We start from the raw sequence: 26,468 nt of genomic DNA on the forward strand, positions 1-26,468 counted from the left end.
TTGATGCTTCCTGTGACATGCGAGAAGAGTTTAAAGCCTCCCACCTCTTGTCATTTACTTTTTTATCCAACTCTTTTTAATATGTTTATTACATTAGCACTTAAGACATAGGTAAACATACCTTAACAGAAAAGAAAACAAACCATATCAACAGTTTTTTCTATTTACATACTGTACATAGATTACATTATAACATACCTCTCAACTTCTTAGAGCAAGAAATCTGGACAAAGCCATACATGAAAGTGGGACAAAGCCCCAAAAATAGGGACAATTTTTAAATATTGCTGTTACAAACTTAAAAATTTGATAGAATAATAGGTTTTGCATTAGTACAAATTTACTGAAGGGTCTGAAGTCTCAAATTCAAATGTCTGTTATTATTTTCTAGCTTTAGTCCTTAATGATTTGCCACTAATTTGCCAGAAAACCACAATTTTATGAAAAATGGACCAAAAATATTAGGCAAAAATCTGGACATTCTGCGAAAATCTGTACAGTTGAGAGGTATAACACATACATTTTCTTTCCTTGTAACTATCATAAGTTCATAACATAAACTGCTGCCTTTCCTTCAGTCTCTATCCTCCCACTGAACATTATTCTGCATGCCTTCGTTGAAGGTTGTACGTCAGGGCTGGCTTCCTTCAATTTCCATTTGTTTCTGTGTAATTTGCTCCTTCCCTTTTCTAAGATCCCTCTTCAAGTTCCTTTATATCTTTTATAATATTCAATACTTCAAATGCAGTCGGTTTATGCATTGATTTCCATTTTCTAGTAACTCATTTTTTGGCAGCCATTAGGATAGAATTAAACCTAATAAGGCTTTACTATGTCTCTGCAAGTCAGATACTGCATCCCAGCTCAAAAGAATCATTTCCTTAGTTACAGCCATTTGCTCACCCAATATTTCTGACAAAGCACTTAGTAGGGATTTTTAAATATTTGCTAATACATTAAACACCCAAAACATAAGCTCCCAGTTATCTCTTTCTTTCCCATCACAGCTCCATAATTTGCTATCTACCTGAGGAAAAAAATTCTTTCATGTCTGCTTTGAGTATAAACATACCTTTCAAATACTCCCAAGCAAAGATACTAAACCTTCTGGACTTTGTTGCATACTTGGGATCCACTTATACGTCCTCTCCTTGCTCTCTTGTAACTTGGTTTTCCATCTGTGTTGCAATCTTTACTAACCTCTTCTGATCGAGTCCTACAGTTTTCATCCAATATTTTATATATGCTACTAATTGTCCCCTTTTAACAGCAGCTTCTACTCTACATTCAACTAAAAACTCTACCAGAGCAGGTCTTTCACTTAAAATTGCCCTGTCTTCTTTCTCTCTGCCTGCACTCTGATATCAATCCCTGGTGGGGAAGGCAATCTTTGGCCTGCATTCCAAATGCCTTCTTAGCTTCAAGCCTCCCTATTGCCTTTCCTACTTGAGTTATTTTTTAGCAGTACCTTGGTCCTTTTGACATTTTTTTTCACTAGATTCCATCCCCCTGTTGCCTATTTTCTGTACCCTATTTGCAGTCACCTGCGTTGGAAAAATCTCCTTTCTCTATTCTCATGTTGGCTTATTTCTTAGAATACTTTCTTCTACTTTATGAATATAATATTATATATGGTTGTTATTATTCTCTTTAAGGATATGCATCCAAAATCCCTCTCACTCTCTCTTTATTTCTTGAACTTCCCCCCTCTTCATCACCATGCCTTTCTATTTTGAATTATAACCTTTTGTTTGAACTAGCATCAGATGTCATTGCCTATCCCATACCAATCTTGACCAACAGATGCATAACTGAGGCCATCATCTCTTTCTTTGATCTATCAAAAGCTTTTGATGGTCAACACCAAATCATAACCTCAAGAAACTCGGCTGGTAGAACTGCCCAATCTTCTTAAATTTAATCAACTCACGGAAGCCTTTCAAAATAATCATCAAACCTAACAAAACCCCACTGTCCAAAAATCCTGACCCCATACACTAACCTCAGTTCTTTTCAGTCATCAAAAATAGTATTCAAGTATTAACCATCAAAACATATAAACATAGGTGTACGCTCTTTTCTATTATACTCTATTGAAAGCCCTATTCAACCTATGCTTTGTCTCTACAAGCATGTATATAATGTGTTGTTTTTACTGTTTTGTTATTCTACAATGTAATTTTTCTTTCTAATTGTAGTGCTTAACTTCTTATATGATTGAGTTTTAATAAATACATAAATATGTATATGAGCCTTAATTCTGTATCTCTAAAATATTCCTTCAGATCAAGTAATCCTAAACCACCTTATTCTACTGGAAGGATCAACTTATCCCACTTAACTCTTCCCCTCTTCCCCTCTTAGTTTAATTCCTTCAACTCGTTATTAATTATTTTCCACAACTTCTCCACTGGTTGATAAAAATATGCCTGACCCATATATAAAACTATAACAAAGGCTATAGCTGTAAATTATGTACCCACACATGAACTGGTTTGGTAATACCCATGACTATAGGGACATAATAAGATGAGGTATTTAGGAGAATGGATTAAAGACTCCTGTTATTGCAGCTATGGATACGTGGGAAGAAACTAAACAAAATATAATATCAAAATTAAGAAAATGGAAGCTCTTGTTTATGGATTTGGATAGTAAGATACAAACAGTGAAAAAGTTTTTAGTCCCTTTTTATCCAAGTCTTATTTATTTTTCACATTGCATGCCTGATGTCCAATGGTAGTGCAGTTGACTAATATCCCCTCTGGGAGGTGACAGGATACAAGTGCTGAATCCTATACATGTTTTGCCTTTTTGTAGAAAATTAAATTTAATGTTGTATTTTTGTAGCAAAGAAGTATGTGATGAACCACAGTTTATCTTTAGATCATCCTCTTTCATCCCTCCAATGAGTAAATATGTTTATGTTTTCCAACAGAATATATTGAAGGATTTACATTTCAATTTTGATTATAAGTCTGCTTCTATGAGAAATTTAACTCTATGAACAACAATGGACATTACTGTCTTTGAAAAATAATCATAAGGTGGTTATTAATAATGCTGATGGGGGGGAGTGGTAGTAATTTGGGACAGATCTGTATGTATGTGAAGCTATGAGTCAGTTGATGGATACGCAGTTCTGTCAGAAGATGGTTTGGGATCCTACATTACAGTTTAAGAAAGATATTGATGCTTTTTTGTTTTTAGCTTTTGAGGAGGGAGTTTACATCACTTGACTGTTACTGATCTCAGTCGACAATATTTCTACATGCTGCTAAAAATTCAGAAAATCTCTAAAAATCGCCCAGGTAGACGCATTGTTTCGGACCATAGCTCGCTAACAGAACCTTTGTCGGCTTTTTATACCAAGTACCTTAAGTCATTATTGGTGGGGGTTCATTCTAGAATAAAAGATACCATGGAATTTCTAAATATTTTATCTAATATACAACTGGAACAAACTTGGTATATCTGCACTTTAGATATAAAGGCACTATACACGAATATTCCCACAGTGCTGGTTTATTAGCTGTAGATATTTGGTTAAATAAAATGAGCCTATATAACCTAGGGTTTAACACTTTCTTGTTGTGTTTAACTGAACATGTTCTAACTAAGAATGTTTTCTATTTTGATGGGGATTGTTATTTACAACTAAAAGGCACTGCAATGGGGGCATCTTTTCCCCCATATATGCAGATTTGTTCATGGGATATATTGAGGAATGGTTGATATCTGATGTGACACATAATATTTTTTTGCCTGAAATGGATATTTGGAGACTCTATCTGGATGATTGTTGGTTAGTCTGGAAATCTGATGTATATTTGAAAGAGTTTATACAATATTTAAATGAGAATAAATGGGGTTTACAGTTCACTGTTTCCTATGATATTCAGCAAATTTCTTTTTTAGATATTCAAGTTGTTAAAATGCCTGATGGTATGTTAAACACCTCTCTATTTAGAAAAGAAGTTCAGTACAATTTCTTGTTAGCTGCTGCTAGTTGTCATTCAGCTGATATAGTGAATAACATTCCCAAATCTCAGTTTCTGAGAATTAAAAGAATATGCTCATCTGAGTTTGACTTATAACAAAATAAAGAACTTGAAAATAGGTTTTTAGCCAGGGGATATAATGTTTCAGTTATACGCCAAGCTTAGAGTTTTGCTCACTCCTTAGATAGAACCACCTTATTGAAATATAAGACACGTAATAAGATCAATTGTAATGTTTGATTTATTACTAGTTTTGGAAGTAATACTAAACAATTTTGTGAACTCACTAACAGACATTGGGGGATTCTCCTATCTGATAATAATTTGGCCAAGATATTGCCCACATGTTGTATGTTTACTTATAGAAAAGAAAAAACATTGGGAATTTTTTGAATCGTTTTAAGAAAACGTCTCATTGAATACACAACAAACTATTGAAGGTGTACCTTTGATTGGATGTTTTCCATGTGGAAAGTGTACAGCTTGCAAATACATCATAAAAATAAAACATTTTTCATCTGCTAACACTCCTGTTTTATATGAGATTAGATGTTTTGCTAATTGTATATCAGAATAGGTTGTTTATTTAGTGGAATGTCATTGTTCTGCATTTTATCCAGGACAAACTTCAAGACAGTTAAAAACCCAGATTTCTGTACACCTTAGTGATATTCATAATAAAAGAGTGTCAAATGCTTTATACAGACATGTTTTGCAGCATATTTCAGCTACATTTAGATTTACAGTTATTGATCGTATTTTTATTAAAAGAAACAACAAGTTGGGTTGGCATGAAATTTTGAATTGCAAGGAACGTTTGTGGATCATTAAATTAGGTGCTTTATACTCCTGGGCTAAATGATTTACTCTGATTGGACATAGAGGGGCAGGTCTGAAGGTTAAGCATATATATCTATATATATGAAGGTAATGTTTTGTATTTTCTGTTTGCCATTTGTACTGAAGAAGGCTTGTCTGAAACTGGTTTGCATATGTGTTGATACTTATTTGATATTTATTTAATATTATTAAATAGCTTTTGAATTCATCATGTTTTTGTGCTGGCCGCTTTTTAAGGTTTGATTCTTGATTCTTAGGACCTGCACTGCTGCCATACTTTGCATACCGCAGAGGTTGTTGTCCTTTTGAGACTGACCATGAGGAGACGCATGCAACAGCAGATTCAACAAACACTAAAAATATAATTTATTTTTGACCCTTAACTTGGAGTTTGGTCTTTATCTTTGAGTTTAAGGGATGACGGATTAGGGAGCTGCAAAGGGTCCAGAAAAGCTAGCTTCAGTTTTGATGTACCTGCAAGAGATTGGATTTTTACTAAATTGGTAACCCCTAGACTTTCTTAAGGATACTACACTTATGTTTTCTTTTGGGTGATAAAGTTATAGATGTTGTCAGCTATTGTTTAGAGGGAAAGTAGTTTTTTTCTTGGATGTTTTTGCAATTTTGGGAGTCTATATTCAAGTTGTACTATCTTAATGTCTTGCTCTACAGATAATTTACTTTCTGTTATGAGAAAGAAGCATATTTTCTTTGACCAAATAATTAAAGTGTTACTTTTGGATTCTGTTATGTGAATGAGGTGCTGGAAGCTAAAGCTTTGATCGACCAAGATTCTAATGTATTTGATGGGTGTGGTTGATTTAATTAGTTGGAGGCTGTTACACTGGATGGCAAAATGGTTAGTTTTTGCTTTATGGCAAAAATCATTGCTTTGTTTTTTCCAGCATATATTTATTTAGTAATAAGAGATATGTATGCTGGCTATATGCAGTAGATAATATGCGTACCTGACTTTATGTGTTTGTACTTGCCTCTCAGGCCAGGGTCATGCCTAAAAAGGGATAAGATTCATAATTATATTCTCCACAGTTTTACTAGTCAGGTTGATGGGCCTAAAATTGTTTGGGTCTCATGTGACCCATATTTTGCATCTTGGTATCACTACAACATATAGCTAAAGGATAGGGATATATCCATAAGTCAGTATTTTATTTAAGTTTACTGGCAGGGGATTAGTCTGGATTCCCTTGCTTGTATGAGGAAACATCTGAGAATTATATTTTTTTACATGGAACTTAAGTTTACCTGTGGCAGCAGTTATCGTGTCTATAGTTAGCTGATGCATTCTCTTGTCTCTATAGCACTCTGAAATTTTTTTTTTTAATTTGAAGAACTAAACCGAGTTCATAGTTAGCTTTATCAGATAAGAAAAGTAAGTAGTTTCTTCACTTTATAAAATTATTTTGTTTTTATGACTAAGGTGATTTTTCAAAATCAAATAGTACCTCTTTTTAATTTGTGTATCTTATTTATATTATGCATCAGTATTGATTGGGTTAAACCCACTAGGTTAATAGCCTCTTTTCAGGGGAGACCTGAACCATTATTTGTACTGGAATGGGAAAGTTCAGCTAAGGCTTCACTGTTTTTGCTTATAGGTCCTGCAATGGGCATAGGAGAATATTGCTGAAGGTAGATCATTTATTAAGAAATTTGTTGATTTGGTGAAAGAGGTGAGCCTTTGGGCAAAACTGTAGCTTCTTAAAATTACACAGTATTGTGAACTTGATGAAGTTCAAGGTAATGCTGTTGTGATACCTGTTGCCATGGAAATTTTGTACTTTGATAACAGATCATAAGAGTGTGAATGGCCAGTTTACACTGAAGTGGTTCTAATGAAGAAAGACCCCAAAATATTGAATGATGCTAGAACACATACACACAATAAAAGTTATGCTCATATTGTGCAAGGCGCCATTAATATTTACCAAAAATCAACTATTAGAATTGGGAAACTACCTGTGGTTTCAATATCCACAAAAAATAGGCTATGAACAAAATAATATAGGATAATATTATTTACTGTTTAGGGCCTGTGGGGAATGATGTAGAAGTCTTTATTCAGTTATGGAAAGAACATTAATGTGGCATCATGTTTGAAACTTTTGAAGTGGCAGAAAGTTTTTGCTACAGTGTTACTGAAAAATTGATACTCCACAGGCATTTATGATTTTTCTTGGATTTGACATTCTTGCTAAAAGACATTCAATTGTGCAGTTTTGAACTGCAGAAATGGGCTCAAAACAGCTACATTTTCTTTTAGTAGTATTTGTCATACTGTGTTGGACATGTATGATGACAGACATTTGTAGATTGGGGAGTGGGATGTTTGGATAATTTTAAAAGACAGGGAATGATTAGTTTTCTCATGTCCCTAGTATAGTTCATATAAATGGACAGAAAGGTTATGGGTTATATAGAGAACCTAAACATGTTTTGTGGTTATGGTATTCAGTACAATATTGTAATAAAAGAAAATGTACATAGTGTTTGGTGAAATAGGGCATACTAATAAAAACTGTGAAAGGATTCCCCAAGACATATATATCTAGGGGCATTTTTTGATTAGATTGCCTGCAGGTTAAAGAAATAGAACAACAACAGGCTGTTATTCCTTCTAATAATACTATGGATGCGATATCTGTGCAGGAAAATTAATTGCAGAAATATTCAAATGAAAGTGATGAAGGACGGACGGTAGTACAAAGCAGCACTAGTTCTGCTGATGATGAACTAAAGGGGTAAAATACAAAGAGTGATGGGATGGATCCCGTTGTTAGTAATGGTAATGATGGTACGAGTAACGAAAGATGGTATTAAGGAAACTGCAAAAAAAAGGGGTAAGGACAGTGTTACTATCTGTTGTTTAAATGTTAATTAGATAATAAATGAAGTTAGGCAACTAACAATGTTGGAGTTTTGTAGGAATCTAAACAATGATATGTTTATGTTCTAGTTATCAGTATATTAACATATAAACAGAACTACCAGACAGATCTGTTATGGGAACATAAAATAATATGAGTTTGGAAAGGAAATCTGTAGTGGTATTGCAGATTTGTATAAATTAGGTATACATATTTTACATATTGCAATTTTAATTCTGGGAAGATTATTAATAGGCGATTTTAGAGTACAGATTGGAGTAGTATGCATAATTGTTTTATTTGCTCCTACAGGAATGAAGGATAAGGAAGAAGCATTTGAATTTTTAAAATATTTTGTAACCCTTAATTTGACATTGTGATACTAGGAGATGTTTATTGTCACTTAAGATGGATGAAAGAAAACATTTAACTATGATTGACATTGAAAACATGGGCACAATGGTGGGTATTGTTTAAAGAAAGGGTATAAAAAGTGTTTTGTTTATTTCAGGAACAGATGTGGAAACAGACAAAAGGAGAACACTTGGAAGCATGTGACAAATATGAATGTACATTGCATCAGAATATTGTTGGTATGAATAAGGTTTCTTAATGAAAACTCTTGGTGATTCAAAAAAACTCCACTGCACGCATTAAGGGCTGTGGTGAAAAGACCCTGTGTCTACAATACAGAAATTTTTGATTCAGAGACATGTTAGCCACAGTGAGGAAAGACCTCATTATCGGCTAATTTGCATGTCTCTGAATCATGGTTAATTACCATGACTACAGATCAGCACTTTCTACAGTAGTTAACAGTAGCATCGGCTGCATCCTGGCATTCCCCCATTCTTTCTCCCACATACAGTTCAAACATACATTCAATACACAGGTCTCCAAATTTTATTTCATTCCTCTCATCTTCCTGCTATATAAATGTTAATATCCTACTACATAACTCTTTATAAACAGACCCTTCCTTCAACAATTAATTCACTGCATTTACAAAATATTCTCTTTGCCAATACATTAATTTCTTGTACATTCCATAACCTGTATTATTTGGGCCTGAGACTGAATCAACATTTACTTTTATAAGTACTTCATCCAATTCACTAATAGTATTTTCTTTTCCAAATTTTTCTTAACTTGTTCTGGATTTTTTATTAAATTCCATTCTCTCTTATTTTCCTTCTGTTTTCTCTTATATGTAATTTCCATATGCTATACCACAGTATACTTCCTGTACTTCTTTTTAAATTCAATCCACCATCCATACCAGTTTTTATATTCATACTAAGACATTTCTCAATTTCTCCTTACTGCCTCTAATCATATAATCTCTTATATATCTTTAAAATATCTTATTATACTTGTCACAGGTCTCATTTATCAGATATTACTTTATATAACAAATAACACAACTTTCTCCAACTCATGCTGTTGTTTTTCATTGCAATTTACTATAAAACACATTTTTAATGCTTTATTTTCATTACATTTTTCACTCATGATTTGTACTGTATTTTTACTTATTTATTTGACATTTTTTCACTGGGAAAGTTCAACCAGGTCAGGAACCCATTTTCAGCAGAGGGCCCGTGGGAGAAAAGCTCCACAGAATAAAACACTGACAAAATAAACTATAGAGATATTAAATTTACATATGGGAGTATAGGTTGCAATAACTTAACAAGGCAATTAAATTAAAATTAACACAGTAAACATCACAGAGAAGTACTACAGAGATATAAGTTCATACAGTTGCTTTAATACTGCAATTCTTTTTTGTTAGACTGTTGGAATACAATTTGAAGAGTTTTGTAGAGTTAGATGTCATCTGTATGATTTTTAGGAAGACTGCAGGTATACATTTAAAACAGGGGTAAATTAGTCAACTAATATACATCAGTAGGACTAGCAGCAAATTTAAAGAGAAAGTAGAAGGAGGAGCTTAATATTTGTAATCAGTGATGTTTTGTAGTATAACATGATACTTTATGATTTAAAATGTCTGTACATGATTTCTGAAAGATTGCTTTTGTAAAACTTATCAGCCTGGGCCTCAGCTGAAAATGTGCACTTTCTGGGCCAGTCAGACTTCCCTGGTAAACAAACGCCAAATAAATAAATATAAATAAATAAATAAAATAACTATTGCTTGCTGTTGACAATCCATCCAAAAATGTATCTTTTTTTACACAACTTACATTCAGGCACACATTCTTTCTCCCCACACTGCTTGCAATGCACCTTGTCATAATCATTAAGTAAATGAGAAAAGTCCCCACAAAGAAATGCAACTTTTCCACTGAATTTATAGAATTAATCAAAAATATTTATGTCAACTCAATCTCACATGCAAAGACAGGCTTTTTCATTTCTAGTCTTTTAACATTTTAAAAGGCACAAAACAGGGATGTGTCCTCTGTCCCTCTATTATTTGCAATTGCTATAGAAAGACTTGCTAATTACATAAGACAAAATGCTAACACCTATAGACATTGCCCTGCCAAGTTTCTCCTCTGCTAAACTACTGCTCCTAGACTGCCACATCAATAACTATAGGAAGTTTGCTATTGCCTCTATCTATACCCTCCCCCAGGTAAAAACATCACTATTCTTGAACATATACTCTCCTGGATAAACACTCCATTCCCTATGAAACCATCATTCTTGGAGATGTTAATACAGATTGGAACTCCCTTATTGGTAACTCACCCCAACATTTTATAAACCTGTATGGATTCTCACAACTGATCACTTCTCCTACACACTATAATAAAAATGCTACTGGTTACACAATTGACTGGATCTTGACCAACTCTCCAAATAACTATTGTAACCCTTCTACCTTCCCTGACTCTATTGGTGACCATTCTCCCATCTCTATCTTAAGGCACTCTCTTCATCCCTCTAAGCCCCATCTCTACAGAGATTGTAGGAAACTGGCTAACTTTTCCCCTGCAACCTTTAACTATAGACTCTCTGCCATCAACTGGTCTTTCCTAAAAACTCTCCCATTCAGCGATGCTGTTATTAAATTCTACCACATTTTCCTTGATCAAAAATACTTTCTCCAGCGGATTGGCATCACAATGGGCCGACCTTGTGGAATGAGCTTCGCCAATATGGTGATGGCGTATTGGGAGGACGAATACATCAAAACAAAGGAACACATAGTAATCAAAATTTATTTTTACACAAGATTCCTGGATGATACTTTAATGATCATCAAAGGAGGTGAGGACACAGCCAGGGATTGATTTTGTTAGCTATTTTAATGGCATTACTGACTTTTTAGAATTCACATTTAACTATCAGACCAAAAGGATTACCTACTTAGATGTAGAATTAAGGAAGGATTTGGTGAACAGAACTTATATAGCAAAAATATATAAAATATATAGAAAGGAAACATACTCAAATGTCTTATTACATTATTCTAGCTGCCATCCACTGCACCAAAAATGGTCCATGGTCAAGGGTCAACTGGTCAGAGCAGCGAGAATGATTACAAAAGAAGATGATTTTTTAATAGAATGTAATGTGCTCAGGTGTATGTTCCTTAAGAGGGGTTACCCTGACACTTTGATTAAAAAGCTAACAGATGAGGTTCAGGTTAAATGGAAAAGAGACATTTACCAACCAATCCTTAACCAACTAAGTGGAAATAACAATCAGGAAAGTATAGCTGCACAGAGTAATTTAAAAGTGGACTACCAGATTTTCATTTCATATAGCTTTATAACACCATTTAGTGTGGAAGCGAATGACATTGAGAACATTATATACAAAAATTGGGAACTAGTAATGAATGAAATTTATTTAAGGCAGAAATTAAAACCCAAGCCACATGTGATGTTTAGTAGAGGCCCAAATTTGAAAACCTTACTTGAAAGAAGGGGTACCATGGCAATTAATAAACGTGGGATGTGGAGATGTGTAATGTGTAATTACTGTAAACATATAGAAATTGGTCAAAAATATGCCATAAGGTAGAAGGAATATATTATCAGACAGAAATTTGACTGTCGATCTAGAATGGTAGTATTCATGGCCCAGTGCCAACATTGCCCAGTATACTATATAGGGAATTTCCGGCCATAGATCAGGTAGTACAGAGTGACCAAGGGGGCCATTCTCCCTGATGTTAGAAAGGTTAGAACTTTTATGGCAGCTTCGGACTAACGCCTGCCACTTCCCTGGTCTTAATGAAATTAGTTCAATTTTATGCATACTAAAGTTGAAAAGCTTGTTGAGGTGATGTGATATAAACAGTGCCAAAGAAATAGGCTCAGTTTCAATTTGTCACTATTTGTCTTAAATTTTTTATTATTTTTTGTATATAAAAAACTTTTGAATCAAACATACTTTGGCACTTTCTTAAAACAACTTTTAAATAGAAAAAGAAATAGGGGTTACATCACTGCTTACCACAGAGTACAACCTAAAGTGGTGTTTTAATAACTTTTAAACAAAAGTAATAGGGGATAGTACTATTGCTTATAACTGCAGCACAAGTTAAAGTAGTGGTAGGCTGTGAGTTAGGCATTATAAAGCACCGCAAAGCACAATCTCACTTACAATAAGGCAGCGTTTGTAGATTCTGACACCAATTCCACTCCTTTTACTTTAAAGCAGCATAAGTTTATTGCAACAGTTTTCTTGACAAAAATACCACAACAAATCCCACGACCAAGGTGTATCATCTTAAACCCAGTAATTAATGGTGCCTAAAAAATCCAGGTTCTGGGTTGCAAGAAAAGCATCAGGTTGTTCTAACCTGCTCTTTAGCCCACCTGTGTTTAGAAGGGCACCTCTGTAAGAGGAATGGCAGTGCACTGCAAACCAAGCCAGAGATATAAAGCAGTCAAACACTTCCCTTCAAGCAACAAGACCAACATCTTTGAAATCTTTGTTAATACACTAAAAATATGTAAAAGAACTTAACACATACTGATGATTTTTCATTAACTTGATTTAAACTTGCCACTTTGTTTCATAAGTTCAAACTTTCACCTAAAACTAAAGAAAGGGATATGTTAAAGTCCTTTACTGCTGATCTTGGTGCATGTCAGCTATCCATAGAGAAATTTGTCTCAAAAGTGTGCAAGTCTATGGTTCCAAAGTATCTTGTTAGAATTTACACAACAGAGCTTCCCATACTTGTCCCACAGTGTATTGGAGAATTGCTAAGTCCACATTCACCATTTTGGGAAAATGTTATAAAGAATTAGGCACACTGTTACGAATGTAACGACCTACTGAGGAAGGTATTTCAGTAAGACACTTCGAGCGATCGTGATGAGTCCTGGGTGTTGGTTTCTTTTTCACTATTCCTCAGTATATTAAAAGATTTAAAAAAATCTAAACTCCATAGCAATCATAAGACAGCATTAAGTTTCTAATGAAATGTACACAAAAATATTGCTTTTTGAAAATGAAACAGATTAACTAAACAAATCAAGCATCAGTTTTAGGAAAATGTAAAGTCTCACACAGCTTTCTTCTCATTGTTGAAAGTTTATAAACACATTTAGTGTTTTGACAGTAAAACTACAAAAGAAAATTCCACTGTGCCCATAATTTGGAAAATATTTAACCTGTCTTATAAGATAAAGTCTTCTGCTAGAGGACTTCACTCATTATAAATATAACCATTGTAAAAATGTAACGTTCTTACAACAAAAAGGCGAGAACTGTAGTGAATTAAAATCATGATGTGATCATACAGGTAACACTATACCATCCCAAAGGAATTCATCCCGCGACCTCCATTCATCCAAAATTCAGAAAAAATATCCAACAATAAAATGTATTTCCATCACACTAAAAAAATTCTTCATTATTTATTTAAATACAATCCATGATTCAGCAACCATATGTCTCACTTACTGGTCAGTACTCTACAAACAATACACAGTTCTTCCTAAATATTCACTTCAATTGTCTGTTCGCACAATGTATTTTTTTCAACCACAGAAACCCAACACTCCCAAAATATATTGCATGATTGCTCACAACTCTTTAACAATTACTGGTATGGCAAACATTTTTTATCAGTAAAACATGGACAAAGACTACATAAGGGCTAATTATTATTTCTTATGGAAAATGTTCCAGATTGTAAATAAATTCAAAAAATGTAAAGCCCAAACGACAAACAAGTAAACAATGAGAATACCCAGGAACTGCAGAGGAACTGTTAAAACTTACTTATTTTATTAAAACATATTTTCCATTGTTGTTGTTTGGTTGTGAAATTTGCTGACTTAAACTCATCCTAATTGTTTCTTTATGTGCATAATTCTACCAGGATCTTTAACTGAAAATATGTTTTAATAAAATAAGGAAGTTTTAACAGTTTCTCCACGGTTCCTGGGTATTTTCATTGTTTATTAGATTGTAAATAAAATGAATAGTTTAGAATTAAATATTCTCAAACAAGCATTTCCTCAGGAACTGTAAATAAATAAAAAATAAAATAAAATTGATGAATTGCTTAAAAGAGGCCTCCCCACACATACACACACACACACACTTTTTTTCAGCATTGCTGCTTTTGCCATTTCTTTCCGGAATTGTTTGCTGTAGATCTGCATCTATTGCATTTGCATCTAACATTTAAACCATATGCCCTGCCCTTGTTTAGACCTATTTGAAATCCTGAACACAGCAGCAATTTTAAGCAGCTATAAACTGGCCATATACTTCCTACTGCTACATAATATTAAATGCCTTAGAGGTGAGAGGTCTGATGAAATTACATTCTCCTAGGGTAGCCAAATCAATCCCTATCTGTCACTCTGGACAGCAGAAAGAACTTGAGGGACATTTGATTTGCAAAGGCACCACCTTTAAGGCAAAACAAAGCTCATTAAAAACTCAAGGTGTTGTTAGGCTTGCAATAAAGTCACCAAGCAGAGTTCAACGCTACACCAGGTATTAATCGTGTCATGCTTGTTTAAAAAATATTCAACAAACTCAAAAAAAATGACAGAAACATACTTAGCAATTCTGCCAACAAATTTAAAATCAGATGGTCTAGCCAACAAAATATAAATGAGTTATTGCTAACACTGCCAGTGACGTTCACTTCAAGTTTAGTCATTAGCATACTTCAGTGGCATGGCATATTTAAATGTTCCTTTGCACACTTCAGTGGAATATTTAAATGTGTCCATAAGAACTTCTTCCACAAGGGGATATTCCTACCTAGGACAGCATCACTTTATAGCTCTTGGGGTCTAACATACTCGGACTGCTTGCTTGTTTTCTCAAGTCTGTAAATGTTTTTTTTTATTTTATTTATTTATTTTTGTTTATTTTTTTGAAATGCTTCTTAATCTATATCCAAGTATTGCCTACGAAGCACCTACAGTGTTCAGGACATGTTGGCAATGGGTGATGACATCATCAGGAACTAAAAATTGTAAATAAAGAAAAAAGCAAAATCGGGGTTTGAAAATGCCACTCAGGAATTCGTGGAACCCTATTATTTTGCCCTTAAAACTGTTAAATTCCAAGGAATTTAGTACAACTGAGAGGTATGTATGAGTAAAATTACATAGCATTGTGATAAGTAGTACTTTTTCCTCTGCTTCATACTTTTGGAAGTGTCAGCATTCACAGCAGAGGGTCTACTGGCATTTGTTTTGGTATAAAAATAAAAAAGAATGATCAGAAGCCTCTGGTGGTAAGGTAAAACAAAATAAATTCAGTATTTCATTCAGTGTAATAGCCTCACATCGAACACGTATACTGCTTACCTGTTCCTAGAAATAGCACATTATATTTGCCATCTGCTGCATTCACTTGGTCCACCACTATAGCTGTGTACTTGTAGTCACTGCCAGACCTCACAACCAGGGGTCTTCTGTGTATTGGATAGACAGGATTATACATCAGGGGGTGATTTCGAATGAAGGTGACAACATCATCAGGAAATTCCTTAGTACTCGTGATATGCGGAGTAAAAGCTCCACCTGGACACTGTAAAGATATTTCAAATTAAAGTAGAGTAAACCATTACAAAATTTAACCTGTTGAGATTATCTTTACTATGTACTCAACCAAAAATTCATTACAATTTAATAATTAAGGTAAGTTATAGTGCTTCAGGCAAGGTGAAGATGGAAATATGAGAGTACTCTCTATGCCCGCACTAAGAATAAACTACTGTTCAAAGTATATCAATACTAATTATTAAGAGAAATCTCTCAGAAAAAAAAAATGAAAGGTGTGATATAGATGATTTTTACAAAAAGTAATTAAAAGTTAACATTCTTGCTTCTTTATTGCAATACTGTATCCTTCCATACATGATTCTACATAAATAACAGGAAAAATACTGAATACTTACCATGCATAAAATGTGGATTTAGCAGTCTAAAGCACCATATGAGGTACACCCCTCACCAGCATCTTAAAGTTACATATCTTGATTCTTTAGCTATTGAATATGGGGGCAGATTGTATTTTTTCACAACTGTACAGTTGGCCGACTGTTCACTGTTGGGATTGTTATTCATAAACAAAAATTATATCAGCAAAAATAGTGAAATAAAGATCTAAAACCTATTTATATTGCAATTTATGCACAGATTTATGTCTCCTCATATACATGTGGTTTCCAAACCAAAGATAGAATGTATAACATGTTTTGTTTCTATATCCTTTGCTTCAGACAAAAAATATATATCAACCTCTGCTCACAAAACATTGGATAAATACTTCAGATTATTTAGTTAGAGTTTCATTATTGGCTCTAAGTAATTTGGCTGTGTTGACTAATGTTGCAAAATTGGCATGGATCTTTGCCAGTGAGAAGTGGGTTGAGGATCCAGCCTTCTCTGACCTATGCTGCGGATCCATAATAATGGCGGGAGGGGTGTCTGTGTCTATATTGGCTAGTGTGCACCTACCATAAAGCTCTGCAGCCCTAGTCAATAAGCTACTGGTTGGCCGGTGTCCAGTTGCTCAGTTTTGGTTACCTGCTATAGCTCTCAACAAGCCAAGCATAAACTAAGACTTGCCTCACTCAATGTACATTCACTGACAGGAAGCAGCTTAGAAGTGGATGACATGATTGTAAGAAGAAGCCTGTATATTCTGTGTATCCAGGAGATAAGATGGAGGGATAGTGCAGGCTTGGGGTCCAGAGTTTACTACACAGGAGGTGGACAAACTAGAAATGGTGTGGGAATTGTGGGGAGGGAGAGGTTTCAGAAGACAGTCAGGGATGACATCAGAATTAGTGATAGACTAATGACAACCAGGCTACAGTGTAAGGAAAGGGCACTATTCATAATCTCATTTTATGACCCACAGCAGGATTGTGATAATGAAAAAAGGAGTGCATTCAGACTGCAGCTGCAAGACCAACTAGATAAACCAGGGCAACATGAATTGTTGTTGATACTGGGTGATGTAAATGCACATATGCACATATTGGGACAGACAAAACAGGATATGCAGACTGCCTTGGTCCACATAGATAGGGCAACAGGAATAAAGCAGAAGAAGAGCCATTCTAGATTTTTGTCTGGCAAGTGGCTTGATGGTGGCCAACACATGATTCAGTAAGAAACAGTCAAGAGATCACATACAAGAGTGTCCAACATGCAACTCAGGCACACTTCCTCCTACTAAGTAAAAAGCACTGGGGTAAAATCATCAATTGTAATGTCATCCCCAGTGAAACAGTCTGCGCATATCATTAACCACTGGTTGTCAGTGTAAAACTGAAGGCACATGGTATGAAACTGCATACAGATAAGACAGTTGTAATGGCAGCAAATGGGGGAAATTAGAAGAAGTTGAAAATTGAGATAGAAGGGAAAATAGAACACTTTCATGTATCTTTAAGAGGTGGGGAGGGGAAGGTAAGTCTGAACGAGGAGGTCAAAGCTAGAAACAGAGTGGCTGCAGCCAACTGGCACAGAGTGGCAGGGGTCATTTATGTTAGAAGACTGCCAAAGATGCTAAAAAGTAAGGTGTACAAAACAATAGTGTGACCAGTACTACTGTATGGTACAGAACCATAGGCAGGTGAGGAAGTTAGAGGTGATGGAGATGAAGTGCCTGAGACTGATGGCAGGGTACACACTGTGCACCACATGAAGAAATGAGAACATCAGAGCAGAAGCCAAAGTAACTCCAATTGCAGAGAAAGTCAAAGAGAACAAAATGTGGAGGTTTGGACATGTGCAGAAAAGCAGAAGACAAACTGGTGAAAAAGTTTTGGGACAGGATGAATAGTGTGACAGAAGGCCTGCAAAAGTCAGGCATGAATGCCGAAGAAGGGAGGAGAGTGGCATTGAATGGAGAAAGATTGTGACAGCTGACATGACAGCCCCACCCTGTGTAGAAAATTAGAAGCTGATTGATGATGATGATAATAATGATTTCATTTTTTTACATGTAACAATTCAGAATGTTTTAGGAAATGTAAGTACTTTTAAAAAGGCATTACAAATAACATTATGAAACAATTTGCCATTTTTTTTATTTCTAAAACTGGCATTTTGAAAAAAGTAGTACTACAACATGGCATTTTGATTCAAATGTATTAACTATTTAGTTCAGTACAATTATTTACAATTCATTATTTAAGATACTGACAAGATATTACTCTTAATACATTACATCAAAATTCATCCATAATATTATGAACAACTTTCCTTTCATAACTGCAAACACTTAGCGGTATGTTTGCACCCCCATTTTGCATTCTGCCCAGTATTTTGCATGTTTAATAATTTACTCAAGTACTCCCTACAGATAACTTTATTATTGTGGATGCCTGAAGGAGACAAGTAAAGTTTTAATAAGTGGAGAGTAAGGCATACCAGTTTGCAGATACAAATTAACCAAAACATCTGGCAACATGCCAGGATACTGAGGTCACACTACTGAATTAATGATGAAAGCAGTCTGCTATATAAATCCTTATCATGTGAGTAATTTCAAAGCATGTAGATGTGAGGTTGTATACTATTGTAGTATGCTTTCATAATACTCATTAATTCAACACAATCCCCCTTTTCCATAAGATATTAGTCAATGGTCTCTGTGTAGGATTTTAGTTGTATAGAAGGTGGCAAACTACTGGAAATGTTCACAGAGTCTTAAGCAGCCCAGAGTCAAAATCCATATCTTTGACATTAGATATTGCACTGAGATCTACACCCTATTGTTTAATGTCTAATATGATTGGGCATGATGAGAATATTTGAAAAGCTTTCCGAGAATGAATGGCACAGAACAGCAAGTAAGCAACTGAGCAAATCAAGAATCCATTTGTGTGACCCTTCCTATAAATCAACACAAATCAGAAACTGAAATCAATATAGTCATCCCACTGCTTTTAAACTTAAATGTCAAGAAACACATGCTCTCCATATCGTACAAAGCATTCTCCTCATACCTTTATGGAGATGAAGTTACCTTTGCTGAATATTGGAATAGACAAGAGTCCAATCTATCTCTACAACAGAAGAAAGAATCGATAACTCTTACGCTTAAATACTCCCCCTTCAAGAAATTTACCTACACCCAATTTATGATTATAAATAATCTATATCTTACCCCAACCCACCTAAATAAATTCAATGCCTCTATCTCCACATCATGCCCTTGTTGCTCACATCCACATGCAGATATTATACATATACTTTGGTATTGCAAATATGCGCATAATTTATGGTGCTCCCTCAAGGTTAGATTGGATAAAATGGGCTATCACAAGTCAACACTATCCTGAAATGCATATTACCAGTATTAATATAAAGCCTGATTATTATATGTATTTTGATTAAATTCTATATTACCAAACATTGGATAGATCGCTCCAAATTATCTTGGGAGGGTTTCAGAAAAATGGCAGTTACATACATAACTTCTCAAAAATTAATAATTGTCAATCCTACTCCATATTACCAGTATTAATATAAAGCCTGATTATTATATGTCTTTTGATTAAATTCTATATTACCAAACATTGGATAGATCGCTCCAAATTATCTTGGGAGGGTTTCAGAAAGATGGCAGTTGCATACATAACTTCTCAAAATTAATAATTGTCAATCCTAAAAAATTGGAATTTAAACACTTATGGAACTTTTTCAATACTAGATATGAGCTGACTGAGCCAAATTAAAATAAAGATTTCTTTTGGAACAAGATTTTATTCTTCCTTTCCCTTTTTAACTTATGGGCAAGCAGCTGTATGATACATATCTCAACATTTGGAATTATATGGCACTATGTATATAGTTGTCTCTAGATTTGTTATCCTTTTGTAGATGTAGTATTGTGTTAGCATATTTTATCAACTTCTAGATATTTTGGTTTTGCCTCTTGTTTTATATTAAAATGCAATAAAGGTTGTTTGGAAAAAAAAAAGAATCCATTTGTGTGAATTATGTTGTTTGTTATGGGACATGAGTTAAAAAGTGGTAGGCAGAACATTACTTAATTCCTGTTAAAAAGTTGTTACTATGGGTTATAGATTTCAATCTATAGTACATGTCCTGGGTTACTGCAATTATCTGTGGACTACTGTAACCCTAATTTCAGAGTTTTTGTGATGAGTATAAAAGCAGATGTAAAGGTGACCCCAAACCAGCAGATCATTATTGCTCCCCAAAGATATATCATTTGTACAACTGGTAGAAGTCGAAGAATAGTGTGTTACATGTTCATGCATTATTGTTATAGCTGGTAATACGTGTACAGCATGAACATACATTTTATAATTCAAGGCTTATTTTACAGACCCTGCTGAAAAAAGAGATTTTTCTGTTTCCTGTTTCCATTAAGCTGTGTGGATGCTAAGATGCTCTTATTATGGTTGCTTCTTACTGGAGTTTGGATTACTTATGTAATCCTGCTGGACAGGGGAAACAGATGCTGACGAAATTCTTGGCTAGGCTTATAAGGGCATCTGGGCCAATAGCCTAGTATCATCCTATGAACATACAAACCTATAAAACATTTAAACCATAAAAGACATCTGCTTCTGCTTCTAGGATATAACCAAAGCATTATGGGTAAGCAAACACAACTTACATCTCCAGAAGAGCAGCTTCTTTCTTATATTGTGGTTTCATTACATCATCATAGAATGTGTTAACTTTTACTGTGAGGTATTCCACCAGCAAGAACTAGTTGATAACATGCATTTTTAGTAAGTAAGAAACTGCTACAAATACATTTAGCTTGAGAATGCAGTAGCGTATACATTTGTTCAGGTAATGAGGCATTGAGGTTCAGTTTTTCATGGAGTTATGGCAAAAATGTTTAGGTCTGAGGAAATAATCAGGAGGCCATCCTTATCAGTATAATAAAATGCAAAAATAACACATTGTTTTAATCAAAATCTAATTTAGTATTCTATATAGTAAGGAGGTTATGCCCAGCTCTGGAGATTTGTTGCTAACAGTTGCTTCAGAACACGATTAAAACACTTTCTTACTTTCCAGTCATGTAGCAATTTAGTGAAATCACTGAATAAAGAGCTACAAATATGCCTCAGATTGGACACACACCATTGTTTTGTGTTAAGTTATCAGACAGAGGTAAAACATTTAGAACTCGTTATTGAATTAACCAGTTTGGGTAGCTTCTGTATTGATTTTAATTGCTCATAATGACAATTGAATCAGGATGCAGATTATATTTACTTGACCGTAAGCCACATGGTACTTACAGAAATCATGGATGGATGTACAAGAATAAACAAAAAACGTTGAACAAAGTGGCTGCTTTGAAGTATGATACTTGCTTGCTTTCTTCCACCTGGGAAATGCATGCAGCAAGTAAGTATTCAAAATAAGAGAGATAATCACTGGTCATGTGTGGAATCTGCATGTTCTCACCGTGGTCGAGTGGCATTCCGAAAGACATGCGTGAATGAGCGTGCCTTCCTTGAAGGTTGGGCATCGAGCTGGCAACTCGGCACTGTAAAAATCTACTGTCAATCATTAGCGGACCGGAGTTCCACTGTGGCGACCCCTAACTGGGAAAAGCCGAAAGACCAACATCACTGGTCAAATGATGTCACTTGATGGAAGTTGAATCTACATGCTTTAAAGACATTTGACATAAGCAGATGAACTACCCAACCACTGCACTTTGGATAGGCATGGTTTCAAAGAGATCTGGTCAGCTACATACCATACAAAGTAAATTATCTGCAGTTCACCATCAAAACATATATGCCGATACATTGTGCTGAGAAAAATTTGGAACAAGTTAATTTGTTATATATGTATGCCTTTACCGACTAGATCATTCCCATTGGGTCAACTGCATATTTTCGGGAAAGACTAAGGTGCTATTCATGTTGGCCATGGCACTGGAGAACTTTACCTACTCTTTTTGATAAAAGACACTGGGGTCACTTGCATTCATATATCCCCAATTCAGATAGATGGGCTTTTAGTTTAACATCCCATCTAAAGGACAGTACACTCCAGAGTGCTATATCACCTCATGCTGCTCTGCACCATCAGTGTTGGTAAATTAACCAAACTTCCTGGTGTGGGAGCAGAAATCACAGTTTTGTTATCTTGCAGGATCTTGCAGGATCAGAACTGAGTGTGTTATCTGTTGAGACACTGACATTGATATGAGTTGCAAACACACAGCCGTGCAGAAGATGGAGAAGACTGATATTAAAATCCACATGAAAATCAGTGCCTCCATTCAGTATGGAAGGGTTCTGGCCAGGACAGATAAAATCTTTGGCAACATAGTCACAAAAGTGAACTCAAAATAACCTGATAGACTTCTTTCACCACACAAAACACTAGTAAAGTATACACTAGAACATCTACTGTAGTGCTGAACAGCTTACATCCAAAAAGGTAGCGGACTGGTAGGAAGAACAGTGACAGAATGATAGACTACCTTTTTAATCAAGTGCAACATGAAGGCTGGTTAAGTATTTTGATACCATCAACCAGAAAAAGAAAAATTATGTCGGATATGGTTTGACCCCACAAAGTTCACAAGCTAGTGTGGGAGTGGGTAGATAACACAAAAAAATACTGGGCCATTATATGTTTTTTCAGGACTTAAATCTAGATAATCTACTATATTAACAATGTAGGTGGGCCACAGAACTCACTGCCACAGAGGGCTGTCTGGTGCAGGTAAAGAGTTATTCATTTATTTTATTAATTTAATTTTGTTTACCTGGTAGAGCACTCATCAAACTTGTCCGTCTGCTGTCTCAGCTTGGGTTACATGCATAGTACAGTATCATTAAAAGTCTAACTAAATTACACAGGATGATGACAGACATACATGTAAAAACATATACAAATAATTTGCAAGGAGATTTAAGAAGAAGTCGGATAAGAAGTATATAGTGTATAATACAAGTTTTAAAAGGTGACACAAATGTGGTCTAGCCAAAAAAAAATGGACATTGAATATACAAGCAGACAAGGATATTTTAGTAGGGAAGAGAGTAGAAACTGTTGAGTACAAAGAGCTGTAACAGAAGAGCTAATAATAGGAGAAGCGGATATTAGATATATAATATGGAATAAAAAAGGCAGAAGGTGAAGCAGTGGCTATGAGTTTATAAGTCAGATAGAGAGATAGAGAGAGAGCAGGATGTTAAGCAGCCAAGATTTTCTGAAAAGAATACAATACTGAAAGCATGGCAGTTAGGTTACATGGCTTGTGTTGACATATGCATTTATATAGTTCAGGTACGTATTATTTTAATTGACTTCTGAATTGTTTGTAGTCTCTTATTTCAGTAAGACCAGATGCCAAAGACTGCCACAGTATAGAATTAAGAACAGAGAAGATGCAGTGTCTGTAATAGTTTAATGGATATAGTTATGAGACTAGAGCCATTAGTGGATTGGTTTCTTAGGCTGTAGTGTGTGTCAGATGTAGTTTGTCACATATCTGAGGGGATGGTGTGGTGTGTCTTGGCAGAGGAGTTTGAAAAGAAGGGAGCCAAGAAGGAGATTGGCTCTGGCTTGAATGGGAAGACAATTCTCTTTTTCCAAGGAGTTGCAGTGATGTTCATGTTGAGAAGAGTTGGTGATGAACCAATAGATTTTCCTAGAAAGAGATTGTAAGGTGGAAATGTTTTTGGTAAAGCAGTGGTGAATGGTGGTAGGCCATAGTTTAGTTGTGTAAGCAGAAAGCCTTTGTCTAATGCTGCTCTAGTACATTGAGAGAGGAAAGGAGATATCCTTTTAGCCACGATTAGCAGGTAGTTGACTTTTGATCTGACTTTCTAAATGTGATTTTAGAAGTTGAGGGCATGATCAAGTCAAATGCCAAGGAATCTAAATGGTCTGGAGGATTCTTTTAGGATTTTGATGAGGTCTTTTATATGTGGCTTTAGTGAATCTTTTCTTTGTACCAAACAGCATGGACTTTTTTTAGGGTTCAGAAATAGTTTTTAGTATAATGTCAATTGTGTTTTTGTAGAAGGTCAACGTGAAGTTGATTTTGGGTGGTGTGAAAAGGTTGGATCTATAGATAATCATGTCATTAGCATAAAGGAGGAGCTGTAGACAAGGTAGGTTAAGAGGTAGATTACTTATAAAAATAAAGAATAGTATTGGTACAAGAATTGATCTTTGCAGAACTCCTGAAAGAGTGAATGCAAAAATGAAGAATAGCATTGGTACAAGAATTGATCTTTGCAGAACCCCTGAAAGATTCAATGCTGTGTCTGATAATGCAGACCCAATTTTAGTGGTGAAAGTTCAGCTAGTCAGGAAATCTTTAAACCATTGCGTAGATTCAGGGCTTATACTGATATCTTGCAAGTAGAACAACAGGATAGAGTGGTCTACCAGGTCAAAGTCCTGGGTAATGTCAATCAATACTCTGCCAGTGAGGTTACCTTTATCTATGTTAGTTACATCATCAGTGAGTGTCCAGAGACACTTTAATTTGATCTTTTAAAAAGCCATGCTGATTTCAAGAAAGTAAGTGGTATTAGTTAAAGTAAGCGGTAGTATTGTTCTAATATTTTTTTCAAGAATTTTACCAATGGTAGGAAGTATTGAGATTAGTCAAAACTGAGAGGCTAAGGACAGCTTGTGTTCTTTTGGCACAGGTCTGACAAAGACATGTAAGTGGAATAGTCTTAGTGCATGTCATTGTACTTGTTACTGCATTGCATAAATGTCTTACTGTTATTGCTGGATTAGCATTAGTATATGTGTTATGTTGTATTAATATCAGTATATGTTGTATGCACATTGAGTTCGAAGTAACACAATTTCATTCAGTTGCACTGTTGTGCAGTCTGAATGACAATAAAGTTCACTTTGACTTTGACTTTGAAAGTCTGATTTCTAGAGAGAGGACATAGTGCTTGTGAGGTTAAGGTTATAGATTTGTTTTAGTGGGGAGACTATGAAACGTCTGTAGTTGTAGATATGATCTGAAACTTTGTAGGTGCCAGCTTACCATTCCAAAATATGTAGTTTAGTAGGCATAACAGAAGAGCACAGGTATTCTTTCTTTCTTTTCATCTTGTTGTTTTTGTTTTTTGTTCAGCCATTTAGCTGAATCTGTCTCTTAATGACCTCAAGGAATTTAACACATCATGCCTGTCTGTCAAAATCAGTTTTCTTTGAGTTTTTGCAAATTTGTGTTCATTATTTCAGTAATGCTGTCCATTTACTATAGCCTCTGCAATTCATTGATTCTTTTTCTTCAGTCTTTCCCAGGATCAGTGTCCTCATTTGGGAATCCTATCTTTTCAATAAGTGTCCAAAGCATTTAAGTTTTATTTGGCTATCAAGGCTTCCAGTGAACAGCTGGGATTTTTTTCCTTAATTGTTGATTGCTTTGATCATCTTGCAATTTATGGAGTTCTCAAACATTTTCTCCAACAACAGAGTTACTGCTGAGAAATAAAACACAGTTTTGACTATATACATAACTTTTTTTTTAGAATATGATGTCTTATCCCAATATGTCATAGCTTTCCTCATTAAAATCAAGCAGCTTTTTTTTAAATTTTCATTGCTGCAATCATGATATATAGATATCTTTGATCCCAGGGAAATAAAATCTGCCACTTTCTCTTCTTCTTCCCCATTTATTTTCAAAGAATAGGTAGGGCTAGAATACTTTCTAATTTAAACTTTATCAGCAGGCATTCTAGCTGTTCCTTACTTTCAGCCATTAGAGTGGTATTATCTGCATATCTGAGGTTGCAAATATTTATCTCAGCAGTTTTGATTCTAGAATTGGATTCATGTAACCCAGCATTTTGCATGATGCATTTGGCATACAAATTGAATGAATAGGATAACAATACAAATAGCTTTGTCTTTACTCCTTTCCCAGTCTTGAACCAATCATTTGTTTCATATTTGGTTCTAACTGTTGCTTCTTATTCTTCATGCATATTCATCAGGAGGCAAATAAGATGAAATAGTATTTGTATTGCTCAAAGCACTTCCACAAAATCTTTAGAGCAGTCAATAGAGCAGAAGGAAACATTTTTGTCTGGAGATTCCTTGTTTTCTCCATCATCCAGAGGAAGTTGGCAATTTAATCTCGGCTGCATTTGCCATTTCTAAAAGCAGCTTGTACATCTAGCAGTTCTTGGGCCATATATTGCTGGAGACTTACTTGCAGGATTTAGCATTACTTTGCTAGTTTGTGAAACAAGCACAGTTATTCAATAATTTGAACACTCTTTGGAATTACACTTTTTTGGGATTGGAATATAAAC

The 26,468-nt window shown here is 34.9% G+C and overlaps 1 protein-coding gene across 1 annotated transcript in view; it reads right to left on the minus strand.

Annotated features, from left to right (window-relative positions):
* The window catches only part of SEMA3C (semaphorin 3C), a 709,622-nt gene that overhangs the window by 101,465 nt on the left and 581,689 nt on the right, over nt 1-26,468 (minus strand). Inside the window, exon 12 of the mRNA XM_044088330.1 lies at nt 15,502-15,724. Within this exon, the coding sequence (XP_043944265.1) occupies nt 15,502-15,724 (223 nt within the window). The remainder of the gene's footprint in view (nt 1-15,501; nt 15,725-26,468) is intronic.

The sequence above is a fragment of the Protopterus annectens genome, chromosome 11.part0, assembly GCF_019279795.1.
Source record: "Protopterus annectens isolate FY-2018-M chromosome 11.part0, PAN1.0, whole genome shotgun sequence".
In the NCBI taxonomy this organism is placed as follows: domain Eukaryota; kingdom Metazoa; phylum Chordata; order Ceratodontiformes; family Protopteridae; genus Protopterus; species Protopterus annectens.